This window comes from Diorhabda sublineata, chromosome 4 (assembly GCF_026230105.1).
Source record: "Diorhabda sublineata isolate icDioSubl1.1 chromosome 4, icDioSubl1.1, whole genome shotgun sequence".
Lineage (NCBI taxonomy): Eukaryota > Metazoa > Arthropoda > Insecta > Coleoptera > Chrysomelidae > Diorhabda > Diorhabda sublineata.
The window spans coordinates 22,481,122-22,497,539 of NC_079477.1; the positions used below are offsets into that span (position 1 = coordinate 22,481,122).

Here is a 16,418-nt window from a genome sequence, read left to right on the forward strand (position 1 = left end):
GGAAATAAGGAAAGTGACATTGAAAAATTTATAGGATAATTAAAATATTCATATATACATATATATATATATATATATATATATATATATATATATATATATATATATATAAATTTGTGTTATGAACACTTTTCATTTGTTTAAGTCAAAAAATAAGAACAATCTATTAGAATAATCGATAAAAATATTTTTTTTCTCATTTTTTACACCCTATATTATTATAAGTTAAAAGTTCCCCAACCAAATAATTCTGAAAAAAGCGTCCTAATAAATATTTTATATAGTTTGAATCAGCAGGGCCTTACCTTTATTTTTATGGAATTCGGTTAAACTGCAATCAAAATTCTTCTTTTAAAAAAAAACTAAAGAAAATTCGTAAAAAAATCAAAATATTGTTATTTATTGCGCACAAGTTACATAAAAACATTCATTTCAGTAAAAATCTTCATCTTCGATCTTATTAGATTGCTGTTGGTTCTTAACTTGTTCCTGACTGGAATACAATCGAGCTATTTGTTGCGACGTTGTGGCTTCTTCCACAGTTTTATCATCCCTTACTCTCAAAAATCTAGGAAAACGCAGTGAAATACCTTTTTCCGGATCAACCTAAAACATATTATATATATATATATATATATATATATATATATATATATATATATATATATCCAAGTAGAACTTACGATTCCCAAAGCTGCTCTATGTACAGGAGATAATGACAAATCCGCGCATTTGATTTCCCAAACTTGTACAGCATCAAACCAATGATCAGGTTCCAAAGAACTATCAAATCTATAATAAGGTTTCGGTTGTGAAATGACGTGATCCTTGAAAAATTCCGCATGTTTTTGCAAATCCTCGTCACTAAAACCGGTTCCTATCTAAAAACTAAACCAATCAGCTTCAATGTCGCTCTTTTAACATATTAATTCACCTTGCATATACTTTGGTATTCTTCGCTGTCTTCATCATAACAACCTAATAAAAATCCTCCATAATTTCCAGTACGTTTCCCTTTTCCCAAATAACCACCCATCACTACAACGTCCAGCGTATCACCCACACCATCCAAATAGTCTTTCTTTAACTTCAACCAATTGTGAGATCGTTTAGCAATTTCATAGGTGGCATCTTGGTCTAAAGTTTTTACCATCAAACCTTCACAATTACCTAAAAAAGAAAATTACTAAAATGGTGGATTCTAACCAAAACCAAAAAAAATATGGTTTATAGATGGTACCTGGAAAAACCTATAAATATCAAAGAGGTAGTGCTAAGTGTGCATACATCATAATTTAGCAAAAATACAGAAGATTCCATATCAAGCTCAACAGGACCAGATTCGAACCGAGGTTGACAGAGGTATGATTACCACAAAGAGCAATCCACTCTCTGGTACTCACAACATATGGTGATGCTCAACCAGTGATGATAACACGAAGTTTTCAAACTTGAGTACAATTTGAAAGATTGGGCAAAATGTGATCTCTCCATACCACTAGGAATATCAGTTCAGATCTGGAGAAAGAAACCTTTCCAAAAAGCATCCCTCCACATTCCCTCAGATAGCCAAGCGCCCTTGAAGGTCTTGCAAGCTACGAGTGCACGTCCAAAGTAGTATGGGAGTGTAAACAAACTCCAAAAGTACTAGCTAACAAAAATAAAGGAACCCTAATGTGACAACCAGGGTATATTAGGCAATGAAGAAGCAGACAGTCTTACCAAAAAAGGGCATCGACTCCATACCAAGGATGAGAGCCCTACATTTGTTGCCACATCAATAACCAACTGAACGGATGGCTAAAGAATCAGATGGAGCCTTCCTGGTGAAACTTCTCGTGATGACCAGAAACTACATGAAACTGGTGGTCGGTCTTGTGATGGGTCAAATTCCACCTTAACATGCCACCTGCCCATTTATCTAAAAGACTTAAGTACCAAGAAGGAGTATTCCATCTTAGTCACCTTCTTGTGCTTGCTTTTTATCTGACAAAGGTGATTTGGAAAGAAAATGTTTTAAAAAAAGCTCAAACTAATGCTAAATAGAAAATATCAATTTTATTAGTAAAAAATTGAAATATTACCCTTGATACTTTCATCCAAAAATTCTTCTACTTCTTCCATGACGGTTGTATCCATATTTTTAGCGAATATCCATTCTCCTTCCACTTCTCTAAAGTGTTTTTTTAAAAGATCTCTGCGTTCGGAAAATGGTTTTCTCACCAAAGGTTCCCCGTTCAAATATAACAAATCAAACATGAAAACGCACACTTGTACCTTTATATCCGCCTCATTGGCATCCTAAAAATATCGAAAATTACTAAATCGGGGATTAATTAATGGAATTACTCACCTTTCTCTTTCTTGTACTAAGTATCTGGAAAGGTAAAATTTGTTTTTTCTCTTTATCCCACGCAACTACTTCGCCATCTAATATACAAGATTCCACTCCTTCCGTACGACACTTTTCTACTTTAGAGATAATATCAGGGTATTTGGAAGTGTTATCTTCTTGATTTCTACTAAATATATTGATTTTTTTATCATCGATATGTATCTGAAAATAAATCAACAAAAAGACAACATAAAATAATAGTTTTGTCATATTTTTTTATTACTTGTGCTCTTTCACCGTCATATTTCCATTCGCAAGTAAATTTCAACCCATCGAATCTTTGAAGAACCTCTTGAACCCCCTTCGTCGGATGAGCCAACATGGGTTTCAAAGGTATACCGGGTGTAATCTTACAATGTTCTGGTAAACTTTCCAAACCAGTTTTCAATATAACTGGTATTATTTTATCATAGCTGGGACATTCACTGAAAATCCGAACAAAAAGATAACTAATCAAGCATTTTGTTTCCAAAATATTGTACACATGACCTACATATGTCTGCTTCATTATACAACCTTACATGGTACATTTGACCTACTACAGTATCTTAAATTATACTTTTGACTTAATACAGTCTCTTATACATGTTACATTTGACCTACTACCGTATCTTACATAAATATTACATTTCACATAGTAAGGTGTCTTCTACATAGTATATTGGACCTATTGCAGTATCTTACATTATAAATGTTATATTTGACCTAGTACAGTGTCATACATAGTACATATGACCTACTATAACGTCTTACATTATGCATGGTACATTTGACCTACTGATTGGTAGATAGTAATAATAATTTGAACTTACCAATAAGCGGTCTTCAAAATAAGACTGTACTTATCATAAAGCGCCTTAAATTTATCATTTCCTAAATCTTTTGCTTTGTTGAGGATACTGGGTGAATATTCTTGTCCTGGTGGAGTAGTAGCACAAGCAAGAGCTAATGCTTGCAAAACTGACTGTTCGGCAAGTCCAATTCTCAATTTGCCAGCTAAAGATCTTATCAAAAATCTAGCTTCAGAATCTTGACATGCAACAAACATGGATTGGATCTTTTCAACTTTTTTCCCTTGTGAAGCGTTTCCTGTCATTCTGGCGATTTCTTTCAATTTATCAAAAACGCCTTTTACGGTTAATTTGGCTGGTTTGAATAACATCCTTTGATTGGATTTTGATTTTTCTGCTACCAGTCCTAGATCTCCAACTTCTTGGCTATCTGCTTTAACTTGAGCTAGGGTACGGCCAGTCGATTGAGCTATAGCTTTCATCAAGTTGGTTTCTGCTATACCCAATTCCAAACCTACAGAGTAAAAGAAAAATTACATATAATTGATCTTGGAGATCAATATTTAACTACTATTCAAATGCATTTATACCTTCATAAGCTGGTGCTAACTTATTCAAACACAAATAAATACTTGGAAGTAAATCTTCTGGTGATAAAACTATAACGGATCTAAAGAAATTACTTAGAATTTCAATGATTTTTAATCTTGCTGAGATTTCTTCTATTTCCTCAAATGTTCTGGACAATGCACTGTATGGTACCCTAAAACAATTCATAAAGTATGTTTCTTTAGGTACTGATATTATATTACCTTTCGTTGTGTTGCCAAATAGCATCTTTTATGGGATCGTACTTTACTAAAGTTGGATTATACATTTTCTTTTCTTCCTTGGTAGAATTATCTGATTTTTGAACACCTATAATGGAAAATTAGACTTATGGATGATAAACATTGTTACAACTTACCAAACATAAGTTTTTTAGATTCCGGTTTCATCTCTTCTTTCTTATCAACTACATCTAATTGATTTTTATTACCAGCTTTGTTATAATCATTCTTATCTTTATTTTTTGGTGTAGTTTTTGATTTTGGTGATGTTTTTTGTTTATTTGTAAACTCTGCTGACTTATTTAGTTTTTCTTTAGCACGTTTTCTATTTTCTTCAACATCACTATCAACAATTTTTTGTTTCTTTGTAACAGATTCTGAAGATTTCTCTTCACTGCTATTTTCAATTGCTTCAGATTCGTTTGTATTTGAGCTAAAAAAATATGATTGTTATTAAATCAAAATGTTTTATCATTACACTTACTTTTCTTGGTCAGATTCATCACTACTTAATACCCTTGCCCTTTTACTTCTTCTTTTCGAACTAAAAAGTGTTATTTTTATTAAATTTTTTATTTAAAATCGATTACATGCCGATATTACACACCTGTTAACTTCCAAAGAAGTCTCTTCAAGATTTTCAGTTGCATTTTTTGTAGGGGTTCTGGAAAATAAAATTAATAATAAAATACGTTTCAACACTCTAATAAAAATACCCACTTCACTTTTGATTTTTTACAAGCTTCAAGTTTTTCTTTTCTGAAATATCAAAAATAAAAATCAGATTAGAAAAATGGAAAATCAACTTACTTCTTGATGTTTTCTGTCTTGGATATGGAATAATCAACTTTTAATTTTATTTTCGAAATAGTTATATTTTTCTTTATATTACTACAATGAGGAAAAAGAATAATACTTTTTGTCTTAATACTACGGACTACTCTTTGAGAAACTATTCTCAATAAAAACATTTTAAATACCTCGAACATACCCAATATCTTTATCATCATCTTTATTGGTAGGAAGTTTATTAAAAAATGACCTAAAATCAAAATTAAGTAACAAACAATGTTAAAAAATATTTTATTAAAGACTAACGTAATTGTTTTTTGCATTTTGATTTATTTATTTGCCCGCCAAACTCATATTTTTAGGTTAATAGTTAAATGTCAATTTGTTTCGCATGTAAATTACATAACCGTTAAAAGTAACTATCTGAATTTAATTTATACTTTCTTGGCGATTGTTAAATTAAAACTAAAAAAAAAATATAATAATAATAAAATTTTCATTGAAAAATGATAGGACTTGTCGATAGATCATAATCAGCTGATTGCGGATCCTAATCCAGAACGAGAAATAGATCACAGTTTTCGAAAATCGCTTTCAATTTTCTATGGAAATATAAAATATGATCTACAAAAACTTTTGATTTTTATCACTTTTTATGTGTTACTTTTTCCATGATATTTATCAAGTTATATAATAGATTCTAGTTATTCGATAATTCTTATTGAGCAGTTATCAACGATTACTAACTTCACACGGCTTTTGAACTAAAGTTTGATCTTAATAAACTATCTTTATGCTGAAATACCAAAAAAAGAAAACCGCACACCTCAATATCAATGACACAAAAAATAATAGTAGATTGCCATTTAAGGAGAATAAATAATTTTAAAATTTCAAAAAACCATAGAAAAATTAGCATCCGAATAAAAATGAACGTGATCCGGGATAGTTTCTGAACATTCAGATCACTATTTGGTCAATCCGATCATAATTTTTTAAAAGTCCTTGAATAATCTTAATTTATCAGTCACTAATATACGACTAAGAGACTAACAGTGCTACTAACATAAACTAATCGTATATAACCAGTGTGTGAGGTTAAATCTTTCATTTCTATCTGATATAATATAGAAGTATTATTGAATAAATGAGTAAGTATAGACCCTCTATAATTTTGATTGACTAATTTTTTTATATCTTAATCATCATACCTTTTTTTTTTAAATTGTTCATTTAAATTCGAGTTTTCATGTACATGAAATATTTTGTTATATATATTTAATGGTATTTTTTTAAATATGATGATTGATCTGTCTCGTTCGTATGATAAATGATTATAAATAATCGGAATATTCTGATTATTGATACCTCAAAGAATACGTACAATTCAGTGATTATTTACATTATCAAATATCCTATTTTTGCAGATTAGTATAATATGGAATGTAATAACACAAATACTCAAATCTTGTTTATTGTTCATACAAAACTTTCAATTAGGATGAAGGAAACACGTGTGTTTAAAAATGACGCCATCAACGACTACACGTAGGGGTAAGTCAAAGTTATAGAAGGGTAGTGTATATGGAATTTAGATCTCTATGATGTTTTATAGTTATCCCTGTCATAAAATAGTTGCTGATAACATTTTTTTCTGATTAATTTTTTTATTTTTGAATATTTTTAAATGTTTTTAGCGTTTGATTAATTTTTATTAATTATTTTCAGGTTATTGTTGGATTTTTAATAAATGGCGTAAAATACAAAGTAAGTTTTTTTTTCGAAAATATCAAGTTATTTCAATTATCATGATGATTTTTTCTAGACAAGCATATGACTGAATAGTTTTGTTGAAAATATATTTCTGAAATATTTTCTATAAAATTTCTTCGTTTTTCTAATTTCGTCTTAATTAATGATATCTTTTTGTTTTTAGATCGTTTCGATGTACTAATTTTGTGGTCAACATTATAAAAAGTGAGTATTTTGAGTTTTCATTCAATTTTAACTTTCAAATTTGTAAATTATTTAGAAATGATGATAAAAATTACCGTCTGAAATTTAGTGATTATAACTTCTGGCTGCTTTTTTGCACTGATAATTCAAAAAAATTACATTTTTAAAAACCAATTTCAAAATCAGGATTTCATTGAGTTTTTCATTGTTACAGAAAAAAATTTCCCTATTCAAGAACCATAAAAGGAATACTAAAACTTTATTAAATTGGTAAGTGGTTTTGATCGTTTATTTCGAAATTTTGAAAATAAACAGTGTAATGTAGCAATTTTTATCTACTTTTAATAACTCACTCTTCAATAACACTGTACATTAAATTGTGATTTAATTTTGGTTGTTCATCCCTACATGTTCAGTTTAGGATCATAATAACATGTTAGTTGAGCGTATTCAATGTAGAATCCATTTATCACTATCTCATGTCTTATATATTAGTATTTCTCAGGTTTCACCAATGATTCAATAGTTTGACTTACTGTTCTGATTATTCTTGTTAGAACTGTATTTAAAGGTTCAATGGTAGGTTTTATTTTGAAGGGGCTTATTTTTAGCATGGGGAAGATGTAAAAATTAGAAGCAGCACTTCAATTTTAAATAACTGAGGTCAATGACAATTTTCAAATTTCAAAACTAATACTTGCTTAATCTTTTTACCTTTTGTATCATTCTCTCCACTCTTACCTTTATTTTGCTTCTCTTGTTTATTTGTTTTTTCATTTTATCGTCTTCTCTCTTTTATAAGTGACATTTCTTTCCTCCTGTTCCTCTTCACACGTCGTCTCCCCACTCACATTTTCCACAATGACATTTTTAAACTAATTTTTCACCCTCTACTAGATATTTTTATTTCTCTCCTTGGCCTTTTCTTTCCTCTTTGCTTATCACTTTTCCCATCCTTTTATAAATGACATTTTTAAGTTAGGCAAATTTCAATCACTACTTCAACATGCTCTTTTTTGCTCATCATGATATTGAATTTTTTACTCTTTCTTTTTTAGAGGTTCCTTATTTGCCATAAACAAATAAGAATCATAGAAATTGTCTATTGAAACGTAATGTGAACAAATCACAAAAAATAAGCGCATTAGCCAAACTTTAGCATAAACTTAACAGGACATGCATCACAGTCTATATCAGTGCTCGAGTTTGTAATACAGGGTGCGGCAGCATAACTTCCTTTTTTAAAAAGTTCGCCATTTAGTCGGTAGACGTCGTCCCGGCACAGTTCAGTCGCCATCATGCGTTGGAACAGTGAGAAGCGTGCGTTTGCCGTTGAGGTTTACTTTTCGAGCGGATGTTCTGTGATCTCAACCCAGCGCGCCTTTCGGAATCGCTTTAATTTAGCCCCCTTGGCCCCTGTCCCGGACCGGAAATCAATTGTTACGTGGGTCACTACGTTCAGACAAACTGCAAGTGTGACAAGACGAAGAACTGGAGTCCCTCGGCCCATTAGATCACCGGAGAACATTGAGTTAGTTAGAACTTCAGTGTTGCGATCACCACGGCGTTCTGCGCGCAAACATGCGTCTGCCCTTGGACTTTCCGATCGTTCTGTGAGGAGAATACTTCATGATGATCTTCATTTTCATCCATACAAGATGGCAATTGTGCAGGAACTTTCTGAACGTGACTTCAATTCTCGGAGGAACGCGTGTGAGGTTTTTCTGGAAGACGCTATTGTTTTTTTTAGTGATGAAGCCCATTTTCATTTGTGTGGATCCGTAAACAAACAAAACATGCGCTACTGGGCTGATACCAATCCTCGACAATTGCATCAACGGCCTTTGCATTCACCTAAAGTCACAGTGTGGTGTGCAATTTACTCACGTGGAATTATTGGTCCCTGGTTCTTTGAGGAAAATGAAGTCACAGTGACAGTGAATTCGCACCGGTATGTAAACATGTTACAGGAATTTTTTTTCCCACGGCTAGATGAGTTGGACTTAGGGGACACTTGGTTCCAACAAGACGGAGCAACGGCACACACTTCAAGAACATCGATGGCTGTTTTGAGGGAACACTTCCCAGAGCGCCTTATCTCAATTAGGGGCGATTTGGAGTGGCCAGCCCGCTCTCCCGATTTGACCCCTTGTGATTATTTCCTATGGGGTTTTTTGAAATCCCGTGTGTATGTGAACCGTCCAAGGACCCTACAAGATTTGAAGACGAACATCCAGGAAGAAATTGCCAACATAACGCCTGCTATGCTGGCAAGAGTCATGACAAACGCCAGAAATCGGTTTACTCAGTGTATGGAGAATGGGGGACGTCACCTAACTGATTTGATCTTCAAAACTCAGTAAAACAAAACTTTATGTATGTGCCTGTATTATAAAAAACGAATAAAAATTTTCTGATTCATACAATAAGTTTTATTAACTTTTGAAAAAAGGAAGTTATGCTGCCGCACCCTGTAGTTTTGAACAATGAGAGTATTGACAGTTTTTTTGTTTGTCAGTGAATCTAATTGACCTCACCAAAGCCCGATGTCCTTTGAGAAACCGATGATTTATTTTTATATGATTTGAATATTCATTTAGTTTGCCACCATTTTTTATGATGATTTAACATATACGCTATTAAGAAGTGTTCAACACTAATGGTTACACACTTGCCCTCTCTGATTTACAATAAAAAAATAAATACTAGACTCTGCATTTCTCAATTATTTGTAACAAATGCTTTTTATTGTTGCAGTTGAATCGCGGAGTTTGTCGGAAAAGTTTCTATGTCATATATTTTGCATAGAAAGTCCTTTTCCTCAATGTATGTCAGAATATGTAAGTTTCGTTTAATATAAAAATAATCATGAATTTTAAGTTAATTTTCAAGTGATGCTTATAATATACGCTATGATTTTTTGATTACAAATATTTTACTGAAATTATCCTCAATGGATGAAATTTTCAATTGATTAATCCTTTAACTGATTATTTTGTTTTATTTTACAGGTCGGTGAACAAGAGGAAATTTTGAAATTGACGCAACAAATAAAGGAAGTTTGAATTTTAAATGTTTTTGTTTTATCAGCGTTACCCCCTCTCGACCAACACAAAAACTTGTTTTTTCTTTCTTTAATTTTACTGAATTTATATCTGCATCGGGCAACAATCGATTTTTTTTAGTAATAATAATTGTTGACTGTTTTTATTGACGAATTTCTCTTTCCTTAAATCCCATTCTCGTGAATCTTTTGCAAACGAAAACTAAAATTATTTTTAACTTAAATGAACCAGGGGTATAGAAGGGTGCGTATCTAAACTTTGAAGGGCGCCTTGTATCCTCTATTTTGATCTCTTAATCTACAGCGTTTATAGTAACGTTATGGGCGGGCGGCAAATGGACTGTTGAGCATGTAGACCCATCGTGTCCCACTTTGCATTACTAAAGGCCGGTGGTCCATGGGGATGAAATTTGCGCGCTTTACCATCAAGGGGTGCAATTGCCATCTTTGAAAATGCTCAAAACTATCAAATAAAAAAGAAAATTTTGAGTCGCCACTTTAATAGAAACTTGGCGAATCGAGCTTGGATTCAATTATTTTTGATATGTTTACTGGGTAATAATTTATATTTAATTGTGGACGGCCAAAGGGTTGTTAAAGACAGTCCTTTGGATAGGCCTGTCGTGCGCATTTGACGTTACGAAATGTCTGTTCTTTAAGAAATTGATCGGGTATTTGGTTTGAACCCTTTGATGTCATTAGGCAAGCTGTAATACACTCGCAGGAAGATCTAATCTACTTAAAGTATGATCACTAGTCTGTTGTCGCACCTATCTAGTTTAGAAGCACGAGGTCAATCTTGTATCATGTTAGGTGTCTTATCAATCAATGTGTATGTTGAAATAATAATTTGTAGGTTATTTTTTTATAGTGAGTAGACGTTATCTATGATAGGAATATAAAGGATATTACGAATAAGTCGTAGTTAACATATATAATTTATTGTGTTAGAATTATACAGTTTTTTAAATATTATATTAACATGGAAAATGTGACATCTACCTATAAAAATAAATGACTATCACAGATTAGAATCCATAATCTTCTTTTTTTTTTACCAACAGCGTATCGTCAAAAAGATTATAATTACTTGGCTGTCAAATCGTAACCGTTCGTATTAGTAATTTTCATATTTCCAAATCTTCTTTTTGCCGAATTCAAGTCTCCGAAATCCGTCCACATTGGCTGCATATCCAATTTGCCTAAAGGCATTTTTTAAAATAAAATGACAAGAGTATTAATAAACGTTATTTTTAAATAGCTGATATTGACAGCCCGCCATTTTGAACAGAGGTCGTACATTGTTGACAGTTTTAATTTGAACGGAATATTTAACGATTTTTATTTAAAACAAATAATATACAGATATTGAACGTAAAATTTTTAGTTTTGAAGCATTTTTAGGGCGTCAGTGCTGTTTTTGTAGTAAAAACTAATTTATTATATTATTAATCGACTTACTGGATTGATTATTTTGTACGCCACTGTTTCTTCCGTTATTAGAAAAATTCGAAAATAAACTAATGTTAGAATCTCGTCGCACTGTAGATTGTCCGTTTATATATTTAGGAACGTTCAAATATTGGTTCCGAATCGTTCCCGCGCTAGCTTTCGCCAAAGGTTCCAAAATATCTTGCAAATTAAACTGACTCAAATTCACTTTCGAGTTATCTTTTTTCTTCTCTGAGGCAGGCAGCTTTATTTTACTTCTTGGACAAAACAGAATAAATGATAGTACATGTCACGAAAAATATTTATAATTCGTTGAAAAATGCAAACAAATATACATTTATAATGAAATCTGATAAGACGTGACAACACCGCAATGCAAAAAATCAATGATGAAAGGTCTACTATTTCATATTGTGATACGTTCTAGCTGCATTAGTTCGAAAAATCAAAAAAAAATCTAGCAACACGAAAAATTAAATATAAAAACCAGGACCTCACTTTCGGTGGGTAAAAACTCCTAATAACAACCACCAATATGTTGTACTACAAAGAAAAAATGTCAGAAACTCGTCAAAACATTCACAATAAATGAAGTAGAAAAAGAAATTAATTTTCTAAATCCACGAAAAGCCCCGTAACATAGATAAAATCACTCCAATGCATCTTGGTGTAAGGAAAGGTATATATTAAGAGTTTCATTGAAGAAGAACTTGAGAATAAAAATACAGTACTCCGCTCATCAACAGAAGCCCGTAATGATAGAAAACTCAAAAAGGAAAAGCCAACTGGCCTGATGGAACTTTTAATTAGAGAGGACCTCATCACGTCATTGAAAGCTCTTACTCCGACAATCTATTAACAATTTGTATTTTGATTGGTAATAAATAAGAGATAAAAAGGAAATGGTATAAAATAAACATTATACAACAGAGAAATACGTTTAAAATACTAATACTGTAGTCATCAGACTCATAAACAAGTATTTAAATATACCATTTCCCAAACTTTAACCAAAACGTTATACACTTTAAAAGGTAATTATCGTAACGAAAGGTTTCACTTATTAATTAGTCACACAATATTTATTTATATAACTAAAATGTCATACACGGAATGTATAAAAAACAAATGAAATATCAGAATTTAGCCCATAGAACACAAAATTCTGCCTAATAACTATTTATTTATCTATGAACAAAACATCGTATTTTGTAGCGTAAAAAAGAAGATGAAAACGCGAAAAAAAGTACAGGACCGTACGTTAGAAATTTATTTAGATAAATAAATTATTAAAATAATTTAATTTTAATTGTGATTTAATGATAAATAATGTTTGTTAATTAAATTTAGAGATAATTTGGATTTGAAATGAAATATTTATCATGAAATTTTTAATACATACCCTAAAATATCAGCAAAATCATCTTCGTACTCAAAATTCGTCTCGAACCCCCAACTAATTTTTTTATTAGGTATCACCACTCCTCCTCTGGCCTTATTAATTTTATTCATATTATCGAAAATCGACGGTAGATATTTACTCCCGTAATCGGATTGTCCGAAACTATAGACGATAGGCGCCCCTTGCAACCTGGGTTTTTCCAAATTTTCCATGGGTTTTATCAACGATTGGATATTTATTTGAACTGCGGGTTGGTTGGAATTGGACAATTGTTTGATTACAGATCGACCGTTTGTTTGGATATGGACTTGAGTTTGGGGATTGGGGAATAATGGATCTGGTGGTTCCTGCGTGGATATTTTTCCGTTAGTGTGAGACTGTAAGGCACTATTCGCTTGTATTTGGCGGTTCGTTTGAAGGGCGCTCAACTGATTAACCTGAAAATTTATTAGAAAATACATCCTGAAATGTGGAAATCAAAATTATAGACCTGGAAATATTGATGTTTTAACGCACTTTGTGCTGTAGGTCTATGGATGGGGTTCCATTCGAGGAATTCGTCTATTAAACTGATCCCATTCGATCCTGCTTGTGGAACAACGTCGTTAAGGGGGGTTTTGGCAAAATAAGGGAATTTGAAACCCAAAGCGCCGGCTAGTTGATAACTTTCTGGCCATTTGTTCTAAAAGTGTATCCCAAATATACAAAAAGTATCTAAAAACGTGATTTTTCATTCAAAATCCCCCCTCCCTCGACCAAACATGTTCAAAACGTCAATTTTTACTGTAAATAACAATGTTACCACGTAAACTTAGTTATAAACGACAAGATGGCTGTCGAACATTTCCTGTTCTGTAATTACATCCGGAAACTAATTTTTAACACAAAATTATTTTAGCTAAAATTATTGAGAAAAAAATGTTTTCTTTATTAATTTATATTTTTTTAACTTAAAATCATTAATTTATCTATGAAATTTTTCCCATTGACGAAATAAGCTCGCAATTGCGTTTGCCTATACAGATTTTATCAAAATTAAAGTGCGCAGTAAAAAATTTAATCGAAACATTTGACGTACTTCATCTGGAGTGCCTCTTAAAGCGCATATTTTGTACAACTGGTCCGTCTCTGTCGTTCCTGGAAATAAAGGCCTGTACGTATAAATTTCGGCAGCTATACAACCCAAAGCCCATAAATCAATCGGACTACTGTAAATAGTCGAGTGTAGAAGAACTTCCGGAGCCCTATACCATCTAGTCGATACGTAATCGGTGTATGGCGGCCTCGAACGAATTTCTCGAACTAACCCAAAATCTGCAATTTTTACTAAATCCGGCCCTGAGCAAAGTATATTTTCCGGCTTTAAATCTCGGTGAAAAAAACCGTGTCGATGGATGAACGCTAAACCTTGTAAGATCTAAAATATCGAAACTAACAATGATTCAAAAGATAATGGAAAATATTTATTGTATTCTGAAATGTACATCAGTATTTATGATAATTATATCATAGATTTCGCCGACATGTTCCCTTGATATATCGGCGCCATATTTAAAATAGCGATTATGTTTATTATAAATATAATTTCAACTATATTACCACGTTTTTTAAACAAACGAGCAACTTATAATTACCATAATGAATTAAGTTGCTCGTTTGTTATAAAAATGACAATATGATTACAATTCGTCTCATCATAATATTAATGGTCATGGTACTGGTGTACATTTGAGAATATAAGCAATTTAATATAAAAACAAGTTTTTTATAACGTAAAATTTATAAATGAAACCTAATATTAATAAATTTATAATGAAATTAATAATTTTTGATAAAAGTTTAATAGGTTAAGCTATACAGTAATTATGATAATAAAATAGCTGGATACGAATAATGTATTCAATAAAATCAATATTTAAACTCACTAACCAGCTGTTAAAAGGTAATAGATGAAATATTAAAAGCAAATAATGTAAATAGGTTATATTGACATATATTACAGGGGTTACACCATTTTTTCTTTGTATAAAGCAGTAGTAATAAAAATGATTGTTGTTTATGATATCGAATTATAATGATTTAAAAAATTATTTATAGAAATCTTCAAATAACTTTGGTTAGATTATAGGAATACTACGAAAACACATAAGATTTTTTTACATAAACGTATGCGAAACGTTCGCGTGTTTTGCATCAACTAACGAATCGGAATGTATGTAAATACGGTCTAAAGCAATAATTTATTATAATTCATAAACGAAAATGAAGGAAGCTAAAAATCAAGCACGAAAGCGAAATAAGGAGGTCATTAAATACTTTGTGAATATACTAATCATTTCCAATGTTATTACTATAGAAATGTACACCTAGAAAATATCTTACCTGATTTATGATATTTCTAACGACTGATTCTGGAAAAGGCACTCTTCGGTCTTTGATTAATTGATATAAATTTTCTTGCATATATTCAAACACAAAATATAATACATCGTTTTCTCTTATAACCTCTTTTAATTTCACCACATTCGAATGATGTAATTTTTTCAAAGACTATAAACAAAAGTCTATTTTTTGTAACAATTTTCATACAAAAATTTATAACAATTATTAATTGAAACTATAAATATTTCTAAATAATTTTCAAAATTTCATTAATTTGACAGCTGGTAGGCAAGGTTAGTTGCATAGATAAACATTAAAAAATAGAGGATACAATAGAACAATCCATATCGCAAACTAAAGAATTCTGTTATTTTTATTGTACTTTGTTTATAGATTACCGGGGGACATCTGAAGTTGAAACATATCAATTCAAAATATTTTATAATGATAGTCATGCTTCATAAAAAAAATCTATAACAAAATAATAACCATCGAAATGAGAGAACATTATTTTTATTATACTATATTTATAGATACCAGTTGACTTCTAAATATATAATTTCAAACTAAAATTTTTTGTATTCTTTGATATTACTGTAGTCTACAGGGTGTTATAAATATGGAAAGTCACAAAATAGTGATAATAGATGAATTTATAATAAAACACATTTTTTTACAAATAAATTTCACTTACCTTAACTTCCCTAAGATTCATGGCTTCGTCCCAAGAATAATATTTCCTCTTCATTCTTTTAATGGCCACTTTTTCCCCGGTATCCTTTCTTTGTCCCAATACTACTGAACCATAAGTGCCATCGCCTAGTTGGTGTAGAATATTGTACCTGTTCATGATGTTTTACAATTCTAACCTAGGAAATTAGGGTAGATACAGAACTAATTCGATAACTTTTGTTATTAACTGGGATAACTTGGGACTCACGTAATAAATAATATAAAAACAATTTTGACAAGTATGGTAAACGTCAAAATTTATAAGATTTTACAGGAATAGAATTTTTCCATTGTGTATTTGATCAAATTAGAATTAATAAATAAAGAAAAGGAGAAAATAATTTGAAAAAACCGTCTTGTAAGAGTGTTATTGAAAAGTATCACTTTATCACCAAAGAATATTAGTTACGCCACTGGAATGATTATAAATTCATTTTTATGTGTTGTTTATAATAATTATATAAATATTTAGAACTTACCGAAAAAATCTAAATTAACTACAACTAATTGATACTAAATCTACATATTCCTATCGTTAAGAAACATTTTAACTGCTTACGTCTGTTCGATATTTTCACTTGTACTAAAAACAACTTTACGATTTGCGCCGTCCTTCTAAATA

At 31.1% G+C, this 16,418-nt stretch overlaps 2 protein-coding genes across 4 annotated transcripts; one reads left to right on the plus strand and one right to left on the minus strand.

Annotated features, from left to right (window-relative positions):
* Positions 1–407: 407 nt before the first annotated feature.
* LOC130443323 (DNA ligase 1-like) lies at positions 408–16,380 on the minus strand. The gene is made up of 24 exons (XM_056777890.1): positions 16,276–16,380; positions 15,759–15,933; positions 15,065–15,232; positions 13,761–14,099; positions 13,173–13,364; positions 12,683–13,119; positions 11,290–11,537; positions 10,919–11,030; positions 5,249–5,273; positions 5,115–5,157; positions 4,827–5,058; positions 4,737–4,775; positions 4,624–4,680; positions 4,501–4,560; positions 4,154–4,449; positions 3,999–4,104; positions 3,777–3,949; positions 3,208–3,700; positions 2,619–2,820; positions 2,354–2,557; positions 2,085–2,301; positions 935–1,170; positions 684–881; positions 408–606 (listed from the first exon to the last, which is right to left on the minus strand). The coding sequence occupies exons 2-24, from the start codon at positions 15,912–15,914 to the stop codon at positions 433–435; spliced, it is 4,407 nt and encodes a 1,468-aa protein (XP_056633868.1). The 5' UTR covers positions 15,915–15,933; positions 16,276–16,380; the 3' UTR covers positions 408–432.
* LOC130443411 (uncharacterized) lies at positions 5,899–10,866 on the plus strand. Of its 3 annotated transcripts, XR_008909841.1 has the most exons (7): positions 5,899–5,959; positions 6,236–6,362; positions 6,537–6,575; positions 6,745–6,785; positions 6,979–7,034; positions 9,522–9,604; positions 9,776–10,866. XR_008909841.1 is itself a non-coding variant. In XM_056778013.1 (6 exons), the coding sequence occupies exon 6, from the start codon at positions 8,063–8,065 to the stop codon at positions 9,125–9,127; it is 1,065 nt and encodes a 354-aa protein (XP_056633991.1). In that variant the 5' UTR covers positions 5,917–5,959; positions 6,236–6,362; positions 6,537–6,575; positions 6,745–6,785; positions 6,979–7,034; positions 7,823–8,062; the 3' UTR covers positions 9,128–9,183. The 3 variants fall into 3 exon arrangements, 2 of the variants coding, with proteins under 2 accessions (XP_056633991.1, XP_056633992.1); XM_056778013.1 differs by lacking the exons at positions 9,522–9,604; positions 9,776–10,866 and adding an exon at positions 7,823–9,183 and having other exon boundaries at positions 5,917–5,959; XM_056778014.1 differs by lacking the exons at positions 9,522–9,604; positions 9,776–10,866 and having other exon boundaries at positions 5,931–5,959; positions 6,979–9,183.
* Positions 16,381–16,418: the final 38 nt, after the last annotated feature.

Coding starts and splice junctions, on each gene's coding strand:
- LOC130443411 (XM_056778013.1), top strand. CDS start 8,063: ATGCGTTGGAACAGTGAGAAGCGTGCGTTTGCCGTTGAGGTTTACTTT.
- LOC130443323 (XM_056777890.1), bottom strand. CDS start 15,914: ATGAACAGGTACAATATTCTACACCAACTAGGCGATGGCACTTATGGT. Junction 13,120..13,172: donor TAAAACATCAATATTTCCAG/GTCTATAATTTT, acceptor ATAAATTTTCAG/GTTAATCAGTTGAGCGCCCT. Junction 11,031..11,289: donor CGTACAAAATAATCAATCCA/GTAAGTCGATTA, acceptor AAATGCCTTTAG/GCAAATTGGATATGCAGCCA.